At 36.7% G+C, this 20,291-nt stretch overlaps 1 protein-coding gene across 3 annotated transcripts in view; it reads left to right on the top strand.

Annotated features, from left to right (window-relative positions):
* Positions 1-20,291, top strand: part of ITGB8 (integrin subunit beta 8) — a 205,334-nt gene that overhangs the window by 93,829 nt on the left and 91,214 nt on the right. For 2 of the 3 annotated variants that reach the window (XM_023590364.3, XM_023590365.3), the window contains exon 13: positions 14,041-14,121. In XM_023590364.3, the coding sequence (XP_023446132.1) occupies positions 14,041-14,117 (77 nt within the window). In that variant the 3' untranslated portion in view covers positions 14,118-14,121. Of the gene's footprint in view, positions 1-13,444; positions 16,105-20,291 lie in introns of those variants that run through there. The other variant, XM_023590362.3, reaches the window with a different exon arrangement.

Genomic DNA, 20,291 nt, shown 5'->3' with positions numbered 1-20,291 from the left:
AAACCTCACATAACAAAAACTTGAATATGACATGTAGGCAGATCTCCTGTGCTTCGAGAGCCTTTCATAGTTTGAAGGGAAAAGTGTGTGTATCACACCTTTAGATAGGAGGGTTTTTCTGGAGACATGTAATGGAAGCTATTAGAAAGTATCACAAGAACGTTAATTTTGAGAATTCATCCCAGTTGAGGGTACTCTCTTGCAGGCTCAGAATCCTGATTTTGTTGTGTTTGTTGTTTGGCCCCCTACTTCCCTCCACCATCAGTAGTAGGACCCCCACCTCCTGAGTTTCAGCAGAACACACAGCTGAGACTTAAATCCCCAGATTCCTTTGCAGCTAAATGTGGGTACAGGACTAAATATTGGCCAGTGGACAGGGAGAGGAAATGATTCATCCCTAGGTCTCACTTCCCTTTTCCCAGTTTATGTTCTCTGGAGCATCTATCTGGGCAAAGGAAGCTCTGAGCTGAAATTGTCAGAGATTCTCATTCAGCCAGGGACTGTTCACCTTAAGATGGAGTCCTGATGAGAAAATGATCTTAGCTAAACCATTGCGTTTAGGGGCCTCTGATGTTATGACAGATAAGTTGTACTCTAATGCTGTATTCTCTACATAATTGCCTCACTAAATTCTTGCAATAAGTATTCTTCCCCATTTTCCAAATAAGAAAATGAGATACAGAGAGGTTAAGGAACTTGTATTCATGCAGCCAATAAGTGCCCAAGAAGCAATTCATACCATGATCTGTTTCTCTTTCCTTAAACGACTGATCATTTGTATTGTGAAGATAGATTTTACTGGTTCAACTTTGTCTCCATGCACTGCAAAACATGCAATAAATAAAATTGAGGAGCTGATACGTGTGCACAAATAGTACACAGGGAAAAATGAGAAGACTTTAAAATGAAAAATGTTAAGTGTAGTCAAGTGCAGATGTTAAGTTGGGGCCTGAGAGAAAAGTCTATGGAGGAACTAACATTAGTCCTAGGACTTGGAGGAAAAGTGAGTTGGACATGAAGAAAAGTGAGATAAAGATGTCCTAGAGGAAGAGTAAAACATGACCAAAGGCAAGAGAGTAGGAATTCCAATATTCAAGAACCTTGAAATTTTGTTGAGATATGGCATCAGATAATGAAAGGTAGCAATGTATTGATGCCAGGTTATAAAGAACTTGATTTCCAGGTTAAGATGTTTGAATTTTGGTTACCAGGAGAGAACAAGGCTTTGAAGTCTGGCACAGAAAAAGTGAAAATGATTGAAATTAAACATGGATGGCATGTTTCCAAACACTAGATATAATTTTAATTAAACAATGTTCATACCCTTAAATATTAAATTTAAATACTATTTAATACTAGTGTAAAAAATTGGAAGGAGAGAAAAATATGCAAAAGCATACTTTATAATTTTTGGAAAAAATTATAATTCAACATCTCAATGGCAATGACTTTCATGCACAAGCATTTTTTCATTTTATTTTTCTTTGTATTTTTAACTTATTATAAAGTTAATGCTTATTTATTGTAATAACCCCAAAACATCTAGAAGCATAAAAATTAAATATTACTTGTAATCCTACCACCTAGCAATGAACTTTGCTATATACTTTCTAGGTATGGTATACCTGTTTGTAACTTAAAAATAAATATGCTATAAATAGTCTGGTATAAAGAGATTTCTTTCTTAAAAAATATAACAAATATTTCTCCATGCTATGATTGATAACAATTTTAATGGGTGAATATTAATGACCATGAATGTGCCAATGTCACAGCTCTTAAATTCATTGAGAAAAGAATGAACAGGATGTGATATCAACTATTAAACAATGATAACAATCTAAATATTCAACAAGAAGGAATTGGCTAAACAAATTATTTTGAGTGGGAGAGATTCGCACATGTGTAATGGCAGAGGACAAGGAAATAGAGGGAAAAGTTTGTGTGGGGTTTGAATGAGTCTAAGGTAAAATAGGAGGGCATTCCAAATTGTGATAATTAGGAACCAGCCAGTGCAATGAGCTAGGATATTTTTCATGAGAAATTAAAGGTCCAGATGTAGGGGTTGGTGTATTCCCAGGAGACTTAATCTCTGGGCTATCCATGTGCCAGCTGGGCCCTGAGCCTCAGTGGATTTGCAATACCTACTCTCCAGTTCGCTGGATTTACCCAGGTCAGCTGACAGGGAGGTGAGGATGGACAACCACCACACCAAGGAACTAAGAGAGTCTATAGCTGTGGGCACGGGAGTCCATCCATCAGCCATGTGGGATCTAAGCCCCCTCTCAACTGAGAGGTGGAGTGGGCAATGCCATTCTATGGTCCTCAGGAAAGGGGAATAAAATATGGACTAGAGTGGACTTACTGGTATTCTACTATAGAATTACTGTGATTCTAGCAATGGAAGAAATTATAACTTTGATGTGGAGACAGTTGCCACTGGAGTTGCTGAAGCAGGGAAAGGGTAAAGGAGGTATGATATGGGGGCATTTTCAGGACTAGGAGTTGTCCTGAATGATATTGCAGGGACAGATGCAGGACATTTTATATCCTGCCGTACCCACTGAATGAACTGGGAGAGAGTGTAAACTACAATGTGAACTATAATCCATGCTGTGTAGCAGTACTCCAAAATGTATTCTTCAATGGCGATGAATGTGCCACACTAATGAAAGAAGTTGTTGATGGGGGAAAGTGGAGGGTGTGGGGAGTGGGACATATGGGACTCTCCTATATTTTTTAATGTAACATTTTGTGTGATCTATGTATCTTTTAAAAATACATAAAAAATATTTTAAAAATAAAAATAAAAAATAAAGATCTAGACATAAGTACAAGGAAGGGACTATGAGCCACAGCTGTAAGAAAGACTTGAGAGAACGTGGGGACTGGCTAAATGTAGATGATAAGAAAAAGGAGTTAGTCAAAGAGGGATCTAGTGCCAACTCAAAAAGTCAATACTAACTTCTACCCAAGCTGAATAAAACTTCCAACCTGGTCTCACAGACCACAGTGTTATTGCCAATGCATGACTTTTAGACTAAATTCTAAATTCATCAAAATTTGGCCAGACAAAACCAAACCTGTAAATTTTTAAATTAGGTCCAAGATCATGCTTTCAAATATTATCAAAATAAACTGAACTGAAAGACAGTACCTTCTTTCAATCAAATAATTCACATATATTTTTGTCATATGTACAAGCATAATTAGAAACATGACAATAATCTTGTGCTGGTGGGCTGCACAAGAAAAACAAATGGCACCCTGGCTTTCAAATTGGCAATCCTTTAGAATTTGGGCTCATGCATTATTTATTACTTAGGGCTCAATGCTGTTTAGTCTTCTTCCACTAAATTGCTTTGAGAACTAAAAAATCCTCAGACTAGAGGGTAAGAGGGAAATTCTGCCTTTATTGGGCTTTGGCATACTCTGTGCTGATTTTCCTTTGTTATGACTTAAACGTTTTTTCTAACCATCATCCTAACTATCTCATAAAGTCATGAAAGTTAATTATCCACTGAAGAAAATCTTAATTTGACATAACAACAAATACTTTTGTTTTCACATTTTCTCCTGGTAAATACAGGATAGCCTATAAATTATTGGTTCTTAAAGGGTATTCCCTATACAACAAGCATCAGTATCACCTGGAAACCTGTTAGAAATTCTCCAACCCAGACCCTCTGAATCAGAAACTACAGAAATGGGGTCCAGGATTCTGTTTTAACAAGCTCTTCAGAGGATGCTGATGTTGGCCAAAGTTTGAGAACTACTTCCATAAAGAGTGAAAATGGATATCAGGAGACAATAAGTATTAAGTGCTCACCAGTTCCCCAAGGCCAGAGGCTGGTACATAGCAGGTGCTTAATAGATAAATGTTGAAGGAATCAATGACAAAAGAGCATGCTCCAAATGTATCACTTCTCATTTGTTATAGTGAAAATCAAAGTAAGTAATAAAATAATTGCATGGCATGTTTTAAACAAAAATGAAGTTTGTGTCATTACTCTTAAAAACAAATTAATAATTCCAGTATATATAGAGATCTACATTACATAGTTTGACTCTCTAAGCCCAAATCCCCCTCCAATCTTCCCAAAACCTTGAAGGATCTTCACCACTGTTCTAGCTCATAGGGAAATGCCTCTCTGAGAAGTTCCACCTTGTTCAGAGAACTAGATTTTCTCTTCACACTCTCATCTCTCACCAAGGTATAAAACTTCTCTCCTGACCCTCTCTCCACTCAGTGACACTTATAAATGTCCAGATCTGCTGGTTATTTTCAGGGATACAGAGGAGACAGCCACACCCAAAGACAACTGGGCACAGCATCCTTTCCAGTCCACTCCCTGGTCACTGGAGTAGAAAACCTGCTTTCTGCCATGCTGAGAAATACATATTTGTCTCTTATTTTCTGTCAGTTCCAAGTCACCCCTTTTTCCCTTGCCCCAAACCCAGTTTTATCTGATCATAAGAAAATTCTCTACAACATGCACCCAAATTTGTCACTCTTCAACTAAATTTTGCTCTTATTTCAGTAATATTTCTGCTTTGGTGTGGGCATGGGAAGTGAATAGCAAAAATAAAAGGTATGTATATAATGTATATAATATACATACATAAGGGTCAGTCAGACCCAAATAAAAACTAACCATCATGAAATATAATCATGATGATGGTTTGTAGTTATGGACCCTAAAAACACATGTTCTTAAACTTAATCCATTCCTGGGGCTGTGAACTCATTGTAAGTAGGACCTTTTGATGAGGTTACTTCAGTTAAAGTGTAGTCCAATTCAATCAGGATGGGTCTTAATCCTATTACTGGAGTCTTTTATAAGTGGAATGAAATTCAGACAGAGAGAGAGAAAGCCATGGCAAGCAAGAAGCTAAGGTCAACAGATTCTGGAAGAGAAGGCAGAGGCCAGGAGAGGCTGCCATGTGCTTTGCCAAGTACAGAGGAGCCCAGGACCGAGGATCACCAGTAGACAACCCTAGAATTCCAGGCTTTGGGAAGAAAGCATTGCCTTGATGAGACCTAGATTTGAACTTGATTTGGACTTCTCCTGGCCACAAAACTGTGAGCCATTAAATTCCCATTGTTGAAGCCAACCCATTGCATGGTGCTTACTTGAGCAGCCAAGGAAACCAAAACACCATCAATGGAAAAATTTGAACAGGATAGAAACGGAGATGTCATTTGGGGGTGATGGGATATTTCTCAGTCTGATGGAAAGTGTAAGTCTAAAGAGTATAAATTTGTCCAACTTAATTCAACATGGTTCTTCACCTAGAAGATAATTATCTAAGTGCCTACTATGTTAGGATTTTTGTGAGCTTTGAAATTTCTGAGTGTGTTCCATTTATCTATTAACAGACTAAAGGGGAAATGGGCCAGAGCATAATTTAGGATATAAATTGTTTTAGAAAATGGTTCCATCTTTCCTTACAATTGTTTACTATTTAACTAGAGAGAATAACTAGCCATTCTTTTCCAAAATTTAATGACTAGACCTGAAATAAGTTTAATTTCTGTAAGAAAGGAAAAGAACCATTTTTAAAATATTTTATAGTTCTTTATCAGGGTCTAGAGTAAAAAAGAAATGATTGTACAAACTAAATTAAAACTAACATTAAAATAGTAAATTTAAGATAGATGTCAAGTATTCAGCAATACAAAAAGATATTTTTCTTCACATAGTGAAATAGTGTACAACTATGAAAATATAATTTAGAAGACTATTGAATAACATTGGAAAATATTGTTACAATAATAAACAAAAATCCATAACAAAACGCTTTGTGTTATGTATACAATATTTCAAAAATAAGGTGTGCCCAAAAACAATAAGGAAAGAACTCAAAATAATAGTTAGTTATTTTTATATGTGGAGTTATAGATTATGTTTATTGTTTTTGTGCTTTCCCATAAAATCTAAATTTCTTACTCTCTAAATGAAAATTAATTTTTATAATGTTTAGTCCCACTCTACAGGTTAATTAGAGAATTTGAAAGAGAATATATAAATGACATTTGCTTTCCTTTCAAATATCAAAACAATAATATCAGACTCATTTCAGGAACGGTTTTGGCCAGAATTCACAACCTCCTCTCATCCAACCAGAGAACCTGATAATAACAACAAAAAAATTAAAACATTTTCAATTGTACTATTTATGCTGTTTTTAAAAAATCACTAGACTTTATGTTTTGGTGCACTTAAAATTTATGAGATTACTTTGCAAAAAAATTACCCCAATCCACTAATTATTCAAAGACCACTTAATATTCACTTGGCTATTTCCTAGAGATCTTTTAGTTCGACTGAGAGTTTTTCTTCTTTTTAAATAGAAATACAAAATAATTTTCAGTAATTAAAATGATGACAGTGCCATCCTTTAGTACTTAGATAAATTATAAAAAGGCCAGTTACTAAGCTTCAAGATTTCATTGCCTTGTCCTCTGATGACATTAACTGTATTTTTAGGGAAAAAACTACGTAGAACTCTTTAAATCAAAATTGGATGACTAGAATGGTAACTATATGTCATCTTTAATTTCTTCTATTAATAAATGATAAATATATGACTAAGCTTCCTCGTTAGTCATTTAGTAAGGATAAGCAGACATCTTAACCTTCTATTCTGGTGATGGTCCATAATCGTCTAATTAGTTGGTTAACATTTGAAGCAAGAGTAGAATGGGAGAAGAAACAAATGTAATTCCAAAGGTCTGGGGGAAAGTAAATGAGTTCTTAAAAATGGTGGTGAGGGAAGTGTATTAGTCAGGGTTCTCTAGGGAAACAGAATCAAGGGATATCCGTCAATATTAAGAGATTTATCAGAGTCCCTCACACAGCCATGGGGAGGCACAATTCCAGGTTCCTCAGGCAGGCTGGAACCAGGAGCTCCTATGAAAGTCCAGCAAAGGTTCTTGACGAGTTCTGGGAGATGTTGGCTGTCCAACAACAAGCTGGGAAATTCTCTCTCAGTGCTGGAATCACTTCCCCTTTTAAGTCATTCACCTGATTGGGTTAAGTGCCACTCATTGCTGATGGCAATCTCTGTGACTGATGTAATTATAACCAGCTATCTATGATATACCACTGCAGTAAAGTCAGTGGTGACTAAAGCCCATAAATGCCCTTGTATACAGTTAGCCCAGTGTTTGCTTGACCAAACAACTGGGCACAATTACCTGGCAGAGTTGACAAAATAGCCTAACCGTCACGGGAAAGCATCAGTGAGTTTTAATGATGGGTGTGGTTGTTCAAGAATGAGGGGAAGACAAAATGGGAAAGAAAATGTTACAGCAGGAAAACTCTCCATGACCTCTTCCAAACCTTACACACACAACACACACGTACACACACACACTCATATTCATGTGCACACACACGTTGTAGGAGAAATCACAGCAGATGAGTCATAATACAGCTGCCCAGGGCACCTTTGGATTTTTTTCCTTAGGTATAATTTACATACAGATCATAAATTTACATGTTAATGAGTTTCAACAATGTGAACTCCTATGTAACTACCACTCCAATTAAAATATAGAACATTTCTGTCAGTTCAGAAGATTCTTCATTCCTTTCCAGTCAATAATCCTCTCCTCTTCCAGATAATCACTGATCTCTGTTACTACAATCAAACAGGTTTCTTGCTTTTAATTTCCTCATAATTTGTACCACTCACCTGATATTTCCTCTAACCTAATTTCCTCATAGCAAAACTAAAACATGGAAGCTAGCATAATTAATATTTAAATAAACCCCACTTGTTTTTCTTTCTGCAAGTAAAGTTTATTAAAATATAATTTACCCTATAGAATTATCCACTCTTTTTAGGTGTACAGTTTGATAAATTTTGACTAACATACATAACAATCATGCCCACAATCAAAATACAGAATATTGCCATCATCCCCAAAAGTTCCCTGTGCTACTTTGTAGTCAATTCCTTCCCACTATTCCAAGGCCCTGGCAACCACTGATCTGATTTCTGTTCCTAGAGTTTCCCTATTCCAGAATGTCATATAAATGGAATCATAGAGTATATAGCCTTTTTGTCTGGCTTTCTTCAGTCAGCATAATGCTTCTGAAATCCAACCATGTTTGCACATATAAGCAATTATTTTTATTTCTGAGTTGTAGTATTCTACTGTGGATGTTCCACAATTTGATTACCATTCACCAGTTGATTGGCATTGGGGTTGTTTCCAGATTCTGGTGATTACAAGTAAAACTGCTGTAAGCATTCTCAAAAAGAGCATTGTGTGTGTATATGTTTTTATTTCTCTTGCTTAAATATCTAGAAGTAAGACTGCTAGGTCAAATGGTAAGTGAGTGGCTAACTCTATCAAAAAATACCAAATTGCTTTGCAAAGTGGCTATACCACTTTATATTCCCATTTGCTGTGTATGAGTGTTCCAGGGACTCTGCATCCTTGCTAGGACTGCTTAGTGTCAAGTTTGAAAGAGCCATTCTAAGAGGCATTTACTTGTCTATCATTGTGGTTTTAATTTTTCACTCCCCTAATTACAAAATATGTTGAGCCAACAGAATATATACATATGTTTTAAGAAATTAAATACAAGGAACAGGCTCATGAGAATGTGGGAACTGGCAAGTATAAATTCATAAGCCAGGCTGGAGGCTGGAAATCCTGGTGAGAGTCATGTTGAAGTCTTTAGTCTGAATTTCTTAGGCTGGAAACACAGGAAACGGTGTAGGTGTAGTCTTCAGCCAGAATTTCCTCCTGATCCCTGGAACTCTCAGTTCTCACTCTTAAGACCTCCAACTGATTGGATAAGTCCCACTCGCATTATTGAGGATAATCTTCTTTACTTAAGGTCAACTGATTGTAAATGCTAATCCCCTGTATGAAATGCACCCATATGAAAAGGAGGTTAATGTTTGACCAAACAACTGGACCACCACCTAGCCAAGTTGACACATAAAATTAACCATCACATGTTTGTTTGTTTGTTTGTTTGTTTTGCATCTGTAGTAACTAGTCTCCAATTTGCCCCTCACTCCCTATGACTCCTTACATCCTGGTAGTCAGGCCCCTTTGTAGTCCCATACCAAATAAAATAGAGCTGACATGTGTAATCAATAAGATGTTGCAGAAATAATGGTGTGTGACTTCTAAGGCTATGTCATTAAAGTCACTGCTGTATATTTTTTATGTAAATTTATGTAATCTAAAGCTTCTTTAAAAATTAAAGAAAAATTTATAAGTCGTTGCTGCTTCCTCCTTGCTCTCACTTCACTCACTCACTTTAAGGGAAGCCAGCTGCCATATGATGAGGATACTCAAAAAGTCCTATGGAGGGGCCCATGTGGTGAGGAACTCAGGCCTTCCAAAAAAAAAGCCAGCACCAATTTGCCAGCCATGAGACTGAGCCATTTTGGAAGCAAATCCTCAAGTTCTGATTAAGGCTTCAGGTGACTTCGGTCCCAGCCAAACAACTTGACTACCACTCCAATGGAAAACAGAAAGACTGTTAAGCCACTATTAATTTTATGATCTACAAAACTGTGAGATAATAAATGTTTGTCTTTATATTAAGCCTTCAAGTTTTCTGGTTATGCAATAATAGATAACTAACACACTACTCGTACCTTCTTTTTGATGAAATGTCATTCAGATCCTCTGCCCATTCTTTATTATGGTGGCATATATTACTGTTGAACTGAAAGAGTTCCTTATATACTTTGGAGATAAATTCTTTATAAGATATGTAAGAGCTTATGTAAGATATTCAAATATTTTCTCCCAATTTGTAGCTTATCCTTTCATTTAATCTATTTTTTTTCTTTTCTGGTTCATCATCTAGTGGCCTGTCTAAGAAATCTTTGCCTAATGAAAAGTCACAAAGATTTTTCCTATGTTTTCTTCTAAAAGTTTCATAAATTTAGATTTTACATTTAGGTCTATGATCCTCTTTGAGTCACTTTTTTTGTAGATGGTGTGAAGTATAGAATGAGGTTTATCTTTTGGAATGTCTAATTGTTCCAGCATCATTTCTTAAAAATACTATCCTTTCTCCATTAAAAAAAGCTTGACATCTTTGTAAAAAACCAATTGTTTGTGTGTCTGGTTCTATCCCTAAACTGTCCACTATTCCATTGATCTATATGCCTATCATTATACCAATATTGCATTGGCTTGATTACTTTAACTTTATGGTAAAACTTGATACCAGGTAGTATGTCTCCTCTACCTTTGTTATTCCTTTTCAAAATTGCTTTGGCTGCTTTAGGTACTTTGCTTCTCCATATACATCTTAGAATCCATTTTTCAGTTTCTTTAAAAAAGCCTGCTGAGTTTTGATTGGGATTCTATTGGATACATAGATCAAATTAGGGAGAACTGGTATCTTAACAATGTTGATTCTTCTAGTCCATGAACATGATATATCTTTCTATTTCTTTATGTGATTTTGGTTTCTCTCAGTAATAATTTATAGCTTTCAACATGGAAATCATGCACATATTTCATTAGATTTATCCCTATTTTATATTTTAATGCTATCTTAAATGGTATTGTCTTATTAATTGCATTTTAGTTGTTCATTGTCTGTATAGAGAAACGGCATTGATTTCATGTAATGACCTTATATTCTGCTACCTTGCTAAACTCGCTTACTACTTCTAGTATCTTTTATTCTATAGCTTTTGTTTTCGCTATTTTCTATGTAACCAGTCATTGACATCTGTAAATAAAGATAATATTATTTCTTCTTTTTCAGTCTGTATGGCTTTTTTTTTTTTAAGATTTATTTATTTCTCTCCCCTCGCCCCCACCCCGGTTGTCTGTTCTCTGTATCTATTTGCTGCATCTTGTTTCTTTGTCCGCTTCTGTTGTCAGCAGCACGGAAATCTGTGTTTCTTTTTGTTGCATCATCTTGCTGTGCCAGCTCTCCATGTGTGCGGCGCCATTCCTGGGCAGGCTGCACTTTCTTTCGCACTGGGCGGCTCTCCTTACAGGGCGCGCTCCTTGCGCCTGGGGCTCCCCTACGCGGGGGACACCCCTGCGTGGCACGGAACTCCTTGTGCACATCAGCCATGGGCCAGCTCCACACAGGTCAAGGAAGCCCGGGGTTTGAACCGCAGACCTCCCATGTGGTAGACGGACGTCCTAACCACTGGGCCAAGTCTACTTCCCTCTATGGCTTTTATTTCTTTATCTTACCCTATTGGACTGACCAAGGTCTCCAACACAATATTGAATAAGAATGCTGAAAGTAGGCATCTTTGTATTGTTTCCAACTTTGGGGTGAAAGTATTTCATGTTTCATAATTAAGCTATTAGCTGTAAGCTTTTTGGAAATGCCCTTTATCAGCTTGAGGGAATTCCTTTCTGTTCCTAGTTTGCTGAGAGTTTTCTTCATGATGAATATTAAATTTTGTCAAATGCCTTTACTTCATCTGCTATCATGATTGTATGATTTTTTTTCCTTTTTAACCTGTTAATATGGTGATTTACACTGATTTTTGAATTTTGAACCAACCCACCATGTTTTAAAGACCCTCCATAACATAACCTCACTTTACATGTCTATACATATATGTATAAGTCTGCATGTATATTTGACCTTATTTTGCAAAAGATGCAATCACAAACCCTGAGCTGTAGTATCTCACTGTTCTGCTTGACTCATGCTCATCCTTTTATCTTCAACACACTTTTCCCTACACCATCCAGATCCCTGCCTCCCTTCAAGGCCTAGTTTTAACTGTGCCTCCTCTATGGAGCTTTCTTCAGTTACACAAACTCTCTCCATGGGTCAGTCATTTAGATATGAAAACTTGCAATCTAGTTTTTATTAGCAAGAAGTCATGTCAAAGGAGGTGGGGGCAGACATAGGGGGAGATGTTACTGGAAAGCAGGGTAGCATGACAATTGATCAGAATTGGTATCTCTCCAGTGGAACAGCCCAGGGAATTGCTTTTTCTCCTTCTAGTAAAATTAAGCGCTAGTAAAATTAAGCTCCTCCTCCCATCCTCATTGCTCTTGGAGTAATACTTGAAGACTCTGTTCACTGTTTTGTTGGAACTGCAGAGACAAAAAGAAACTTTCTCCAAAAAGCCTTTATAAAAACATGGATACAAGAAGAGTATAAAATGTTACATTTATTTGTTCACCAAATACTCTGCCCAACCCCTTTCGCACACTTTGCTAAGTTTTGTAGGGGATACAAATAAATCCTATTTGACATCTCTGAATTTAAACTACACATACTGTTTTACATAAACTTACTCTTTTTTGCACTGAAATCTCAATTCCATAGTAGCTCCCAACCCAGGCATATATCCAGTTTTCTCTCATTCATGGAACGTTAAACAATATACAAATATTTGGTCACACAAATTATCACCATCAATATAACACTCTTTTGCATAGTTTTACACAATCATTGTCATTATCAAACAGTCCTGAAATATAATTCATAATTTTTAAAAAAGTGATTTAGAATATTTTCTCATAATCTTTGAATAGCAAATCCATTAAAAATACAGCAAACTGGTTTTCATTCAAAATTAAAAATAAAAAGCAGTTTGGTTAAAGCCAACTTTTAGAATTAAAACAATGTGGGGACTAAAAACAGTGCAGCTTTTGGCACTGTCAGGATTTCCTCTGATGAAATTGGCACCTGTTTCCATGTAAGCATTTTGCTGCCTAGGCTTTTGGACATTTTCAGATTTTGGCCTTAGTAACAGTCTACAGATGATTATTAAATTACCTGGTTAGAGAACTGCAAATTGCTAAATGCTCCTTTATAAAATGTATTTGTCTTGGTGTAGCAGACATGCTACAGAGTAACTGCCCAGGGAAGCAAACTGCCAAATGTTGAATTAGCACTACCCCCTCTCAGATCAGAATCTTAAGACCCAACAGCAAAACTTTGGTGATTTCCATGATCCAAGAGGACAAACAAAGAAGAAAGCCTCATCCTGTAAGTGGTAGTGGGGATTTTTCTCCCTTATATTAAAACTCAGTTAATTAAAGTCCAGCTGGAATTTACAGCAGTGAATAGTAGGAATCAACTGTAACACTTGAACAGAAAACACAGTCAATTGCAGCCAGAATTAACAGGCTAGAATACTTTGTGGATCCCAGTTTTATGTGCTGCCCACTATCACAAGCTGAATGCATGTTTTACTTCTGCCTTGCACAATTCAGGAGCCATCTGCTGGAGAAAGTCTGTGTATTTCCCCTTCTTCTGTCCTCTGATGCTCTGATTTTTTATGTGTTTTTCTGGTTTAATCCTGTCAATCTAAGGCAAATAACTTGTTCTACTGCGATGTAATGGAGAAGAGAATGAACAACGAACACAGCTTATTAAAGGAATGGTTTAGAAAGGCTACAGCTATGTGAGGACGTATTTGGGGTTTGTTATTATTATTTTTTTGTTTTGTTTTTTTTCAGTGCCTGCCCATAAATGGCCTATGAAACCCAATACAGACAGTCCAGAGTATGAGTTGGGAGGAACACAGGAAGTGGTCTCCGGGTGAGGGGTACCTTGCCCACCTTCTGCAGAGCCTGCATCATGACGTGGAACTAATCTGCACAAACACAGACACCTACTCTAACCTCTTTACATGTCGTACACCCTCTCTGTCCACATACACCCCCTTGTAATGTGTGTTTGCTGTATTATTTGAGAATATTCCGTTCTTCTATAGAAGACAAGAAGGGCAAATGGAATGGATGCAGGTCGTAAGAAACATTAAATATAGATAGTAAGTACAAAAGGAGCTTGCAAGATACAGGCAAAACTCATACATGTGTGTGTGTTTAAGCATAGATAGTAAGTTAGTAACCTAATAAGGTCTAGCTAAAGCAACAGCGCCTAAGTGGGCTAAACCTAGGTGGGGATATAAGAACCAAAAGGCACAAACATTCATGCAGTACATGAAGGATTCAAAATTTATGATCTACTAAATATTTATGAGTTAAAAGAGACACCAGGATACTCATGAGGCACTTAATATTCATGATATTTAAAATTTTTCTCTACCCAGTGATGATACCCACTCTGGCAAACGTGTCCATTGCCCGAGAGATGCAGATAAACTCCAGAGGCAAACTGCAGCTGTGACCAGGTATACTTGCCCCTGTGTCTTCCCAATAGTACAAGCATAAATTGGATTCAAGTCTGTCCATCCTCTGAGTCCCTTGCTCACCTTCAACTTTGCTAACAAAAAGGATCATTGATAAGGCAAAGAGAATGATAGAACATATGAACATTGCGTAACACAGAATTCACATAGTTATGGTTCTTCTAATCTTCTACCCAGTCTCAAGTGCATTAACTTATCCTATCATTCTGCTGCTTCTCACTATACGTTTTAAACTGATTCAATAAACCACAGGATTTGAAAACTTTAGCTTAGTCTTTGAGCCTTTCCGTTCTGTGACCTCTGGGATAGCTTGTCTGATTGCATCCTTGGAAGCTACCATCTCATCTACCATACCACACCCACCACCACCACCTCCAGTGTTGCTGTCCAGGTTGGATTCATGCAATGATGACAGGTATATAAGTATTCCAGCAAACTCTAGAGGATGCTGTTGAACTCCTCAAACTTAGAACCTCTTGCTGTCATCTAATGCTGAACAATGAAGTGCCTCCCCCTACTTGAAACTCTGATGAGATAGACTAATTTTCCTTACATAATTTCCCACGACTTTATGATCTTTAGGTTACCAGAACTTTGCATCTTAGATTTTGTCATACTCTTGCTATTTTAGATCATTACTAGAAATTATTTTTCATTAAGTTATCCAAAGTCTTCTTCCCACCCTTGTGCCCAGCTACCTGATTACCTTCTCCATAGAGAAGGGAAATAAATGTTTTTAGTTTCTTGAATAGCAGAAATTAGATAAAATAGAATAACTCCAATCATTCAACCAAATTGTTTTTACCCTATTTCCAAATCTAGTGGGGTTGAGAGGAAGACAATAAATTTTTATTCAAAATACATCATTAAAAGCTTTATTAATAACCATTATATAAAAAGTTTGGAATATTTTTATTACCTTGCAGTATGCAAAGACCTTTTCAAATTTTGACATTTTCTGATACTCACCAAAACACCTTGAAAAATATACTAGCTGTGTGACCATAGGCAATTTCTTTAAACTGTGACTCAGTTTCCTCATCCATAAAAATAGGAATAACAATAGTCATATACTTTATGAGGTTGTTGTAAAGATTAACTTAATGAAAGCATATAAAATGCTTAGACTAAATGCCTGCTACGTAATCATTTGAATTTTTTGTGTGTGTGAATTGGTCATATCCTTTTTTCCTCTACAACATATTCATCCCTTCTTGAAAAATAAAGTTGTAAGCACTCACTATTTATTAAAGATATAAACTAATTGTAAAGGCAATAATAATTAGCATTAGAGTTTGTCTTAAAATATGCCAGGGATCCTGCTAAGTACTTTACCTAGATAATCTTTTAATACTCAAAACAGTCTTATAGGTAGATACTATTATTATTCCCACTTAACAGATAAGGAAATAGAGAGTCAGCAGGATTAATTTCCCCAAGGTCACACATGTAGGAAATAAAGTAGTCAGATCTCAAATCCATGAGTTTATCCATTTTTGTGTCTAATGTCAATTATATTAATATGGTATTTTGGGTCCCTCGGTCAAGACTTCTGCAAATATTTCCTCACTGTATAAATTGCCTTTTAAAGTTTTGTTGTTTAGATTTCATCTGTATGTAGTAATATCTAACAATGGTTTGTAGATTCTTTCATTGCTTTTATGCTTTGAAAGTGATATTTTCTAGTAAGAGTCTTTTATTTTAAATTTGCATACATTTCATTGATCAATTTGGAAATTATTTTTGGTTTTAATATGAAGTTAAGGATTTAACTCGATTCTCATTCCAAAATAATTGTCACAACACCATATATTGTATAATTCTTTCTCTTAGTAATATGTGAATTCACCTTTAAACACAAAGACTGAAGTTGCTTTATTTTCCCTTACAAATTTGAGTTATGGGAATGTGAAAAAGAATTACACTATGATAATGTTATTAAAGCGTGAAACTTTGTGCATAAAATTTAATATCTGCACTCTGAATTAAAAATCCGTCAAGAGCATTACAATTCCATCAAGGGAAGTAGGGAAAACGGTACACTGTCAGGTCGCCTGTGTTGCACAAAGTCGTGGAGGCCCCTGTAACAACGCTGTATGTTCCAGTAAATGATGCCCCGGAACCTTGGCCAGTGTGCTAGTTTAGACTCCCCCAGAAGCCGGCCTGGAGACAACTAATATTCAAGCTCTGATGGTTTCTTTGGGAGGCGATTTCTGGAAACACCGGTAGGGGAATGAGACATTGACATAGAAAAGAACCAATTGAAACGTAAAACATTGAAACGCCAAAACAAACCAATGAACAGCGCTCTCTCAAACCATTCTTCAGTGTGAATTACTAGAGTTTAAGCCTCCTGCAGGCTCTGGGGGTCAGAGCAGACCGTGGTCCTCGGGGTCGTCCACCTGAGGGGTCGCAGGACTAGAGACTGTATGTTTTGGCCGCGCCTATAAATCATCAGTTGAAACCTCCGTGTCCCAGCGCTGTTTCTCCAGCCCGGCCCACTGAAGGCTGCACTGGCCTCCAGCGGGACGGCGCCCTTGCGCAGTTGGGGGCGCAGGTAGGGCTTGACATATGTGAGGTCTAGGGAGCGGGGCGGGGACAGACAGTTTCCGCTGTAGAGAAAAGAGAAATGCTCGTAGGATTAATCTTGAAAGGCTTGATTTATGCCATCCTTTGCAACCCAACCCTTGTGATTGCTGTGTAATAAATTTGAACGACACAAAGGTGTTTAGGGCTATGTATTTATTCTGATCTATTGCCTGGTCAGCCAATTTTTGAACTACTATACTATTTTAATGATGGAAATTATGGATGTTATAGTGTTTAGGCAAATCCTTTCTTTTTTATGTGTCGTGAAATTTTCTTTCTCTTCCATTTCCCCCCCTCTTGCCTTTTGACCCCTGCTCTCACCTTTTCTGCCCCCTGCCATGATGAACACTCAAGTAGACCTGGGAATTTATCATCTATAATGGGGAACTGTAGTCTATAAATCAGCCCTCTTTATCGCTTTTCAGCCCCTTGCTCTCTACCTGGGACCCATGACCTGTTCTATTCTCCCATTTCTTTCCATCCCCACCTTAATAAATTACTGACCTAACTAACTGGCTTGCTCTTGAAATTCATTTCTCATTGCTTAGCCAAGAACCTAGAGAAAATCCAGCTACAAATATACAACTACTAGTCCATATCTTACATGTGGTATATTTTTCCCCACTCACCCTATTCTTTTTTAAATAAATCAATTTTTCTATACATATTAATAAAGCATCTAATTTTTCCAAAAAAAAAAAAAAAACCCCAAAAACATCTAGTCTCATTCTTCCAGATGAAATTCAGAATTTACCATCAAGGGCATCATCTGCCAAGAAAGAAATCCAAGTAGTCATTACATAATGATTTCAAAATTATTTTACTATGAATTAACATCTTTAAAAACTAAAGCAATCTTTCTGTATAGAGCTGCATTCTATAACTCTGCCTATTGAATCTCTGCATACACCCTCACAAATGTTTTGGTGTATTATTGCTAGATGTGTTATAGAGCTTTCATTTTGCTGTATAGACTATCCCACCTCCACCACCCACTCATAGATATAAATTGAATATAAGAAAGTTACTGATTTTTAAAAATGTATCTTATTGTGGCCAATCTATTTATTTCACTCTAAGCTTTTTCTATTGGTTTTCTTGGGCTGTTTGGGTTTATAGTCAAATCATCTGCAAAAATGACCATTAGCCCTCCTGCCTTAGTAAAATCCTATTTTTCAAGGTTTATTTCTTTGAAGCCAAGTATTGTCGCTAGGGTGCACTATCCTTCTGGGAATATAGGTGATACTGAGTCAAAGCAAGTTCCTTTTTCCAGATCCACTTTAAAGGTCAATTCTTTAGACACCAGGGTTTCAAAAAGAGAAAGAGTTTGTTTGTGGAAGCAAAGGAGACAGTGGCCTAATGACCCAAAATTGCCTTCTGGAGTTGCCATAAACCTGATAATTTATAACATCAGGATACTAATGAGAAATTGAAGTGGAGCTGGCACAGGTCCCTTCATTAATAAACATTAAGAGACTGAACAGGTTGAGGGATGGGTACAAAACTAGAGTGAGTCACAGGCTTCTGGGATATGAGAGTACAGAACAAAGGTCAGTTGTAGGGTTTTCCATATGAATATTAAACAGAAGAGGGTGGAGTGGTTACCATTTCACTAAAAATATTCGTTAACAAAGGTAAGATCTGCCTGGAATAATAATCACAATGGCAGGTTTTTAGTTGGAAATGGTCTATGCAAAGGGTGAGATCAGTCCAGCCAGTTTCAGTAATTTCAGATATCAACCTTTGGCTATTTTATAATTTACTGGAAGTAAAATGGCATCTATATGATTATTTAGGAATCATAATTATTTGATAATCCGTAACCCTCTTACATAGGGACATGTTTGGATTTTAATAGTCATCATTAACTTGCTTATATGAATTCACTAATCATGTTATGAAAATGAGAACACAACATATCAAAACTTATGGGACACTGCAAAGGCAATGCTGTGAGGAAAATTTATAGCCCTCAACTCAATGCTTTACACCAAAAAAAGAAAAGAAAGAGATAAAATTGAAGATCTAACTGCACACCTGCAGGAACTAGAAAAAGAATAACAAACTCATCCCAAACCAAATGGAAGGTAAGGAATAGTAAATATCAGAACAGAAATAAATGAAATCAAGCACAAAAAAAAAAAAAAAATAGAGAGAATCAACAAAATCAAAAGTTGATTCTTTGAGAAGATCAACAAAATCGACAAACCTTTAGCTAGACTAAGAAAAAAAGAGAAGACACAAATAAAATCAGAAATGAGAGGGGGAACATTAACATTAAGCCTGCAGAAATAAGAGAGATCGTAAGAGGATACTCTGAACAACTGGATGTCAAAAACTTAAACAATGCAGAGGAAATGGACAAATTCCTAGAAACACACAAACCACCTACACTGACCCTAAAAGAAATAGAAGACCTCAGGAAACCAAAGCAAATGAAGAGATTGAAATAATCATCAAAAACCTCCCAAAGATGAAAATCTGGGAACCAGATGGCTTCACAGGTGAATTTTACAAGTCATGCAAAGATAATCTAATATCGATCTTCCCAGGCTCTTCCAAAATAAACAAGAAAGAACACTACCAAACTCATTCTACGAAGCCAATATCCCCCTAATACCAAAACCAGAAAAAGATACTACAAAAAAAAAAAAATTTCAGATCAATATCTCTAATAAATATAGATGCAAAAATCCTCAACAAAATAATTGCAAACAGAATCCAAAAGTACATTAAAATAATTATATACCACAATCAAGTGGGTTTTATCCTAGGTATGTAAGGTTGGTTCAAAACACACACAAAAATCACTTAGTGTAATAAACCACACTAATAAATTGAAGAAAAATTGCATGATCCTCTCAATTGATACATGTAGCAATTTGGTATGGTTTGAATTTCAAAAATAGATATTGGATTATGTTTGTAATCTGGTCTCTACTTGGCCATGATTAAGTTATGATTAGGGCTTTGTTTGGGCCACATCATTAGGGCATTGTGTCCCCACCCCTTGGTGGGTGGGGACTCACAGATAAAAGGCATGGCAAAGGACAGAGTTGGGCATTTTTGATGTTGGAGTTTGATGCTGAAGCCTTAAGCTGGAGCCCTGGGAAATAAATTCACAGAGGAAAGAGAAGCAAGCCCCAGGAGGAGAAGAACTCTGAGCCCAGGAAGAAGCAAGCCATGGGAAGAGAGGAATCCTGAACCTGAGAGAAGCAAGACCCTGGAAGGGAGGAACCCAGGAAGCCTAAACCTTCGCAGACATCAGCAGACATCTTGCTCCAACACGTGAAAATAGACTTTGGTGAGGGAAGTAACTTAGGCTTTATGGCCTGGTATCTATAAGCTCCTACCCCAAATAAATACCCTTTATAAAAACCAACCAATTTCTGGGATTTTTTCATCCACACCCCTTTGGCTGACTAATACAATGCAGAAAAGGCATTTGAAAAAACATAGCACCTTTTCTTGATTGAAAAAACATTCCAAAAGATAGGAATAGAAGGAAGCTTTCTCAATATGGTAAAGTGCATATATGAAAAACCTAGAGCTGGCATTGCACT

This window comes from Dasypus novemcinctus, chromosome 5 (genome assembly GCF_030445035.2).
Source record: "Dasypus novemcinctus isolate mDasNov1 chromosome 5, mDasNov1.1.hap2, whole genome shotgun sequence".
NCBI lineage: Eukaryota > Metazoa > Chordata > Mammalia > Cingulata > Dasypodidae > Dasypus > Dasypus novemcinctus.
This window is presented reverse-complemented; position numbering and strand designations above follow the sequence as displayed.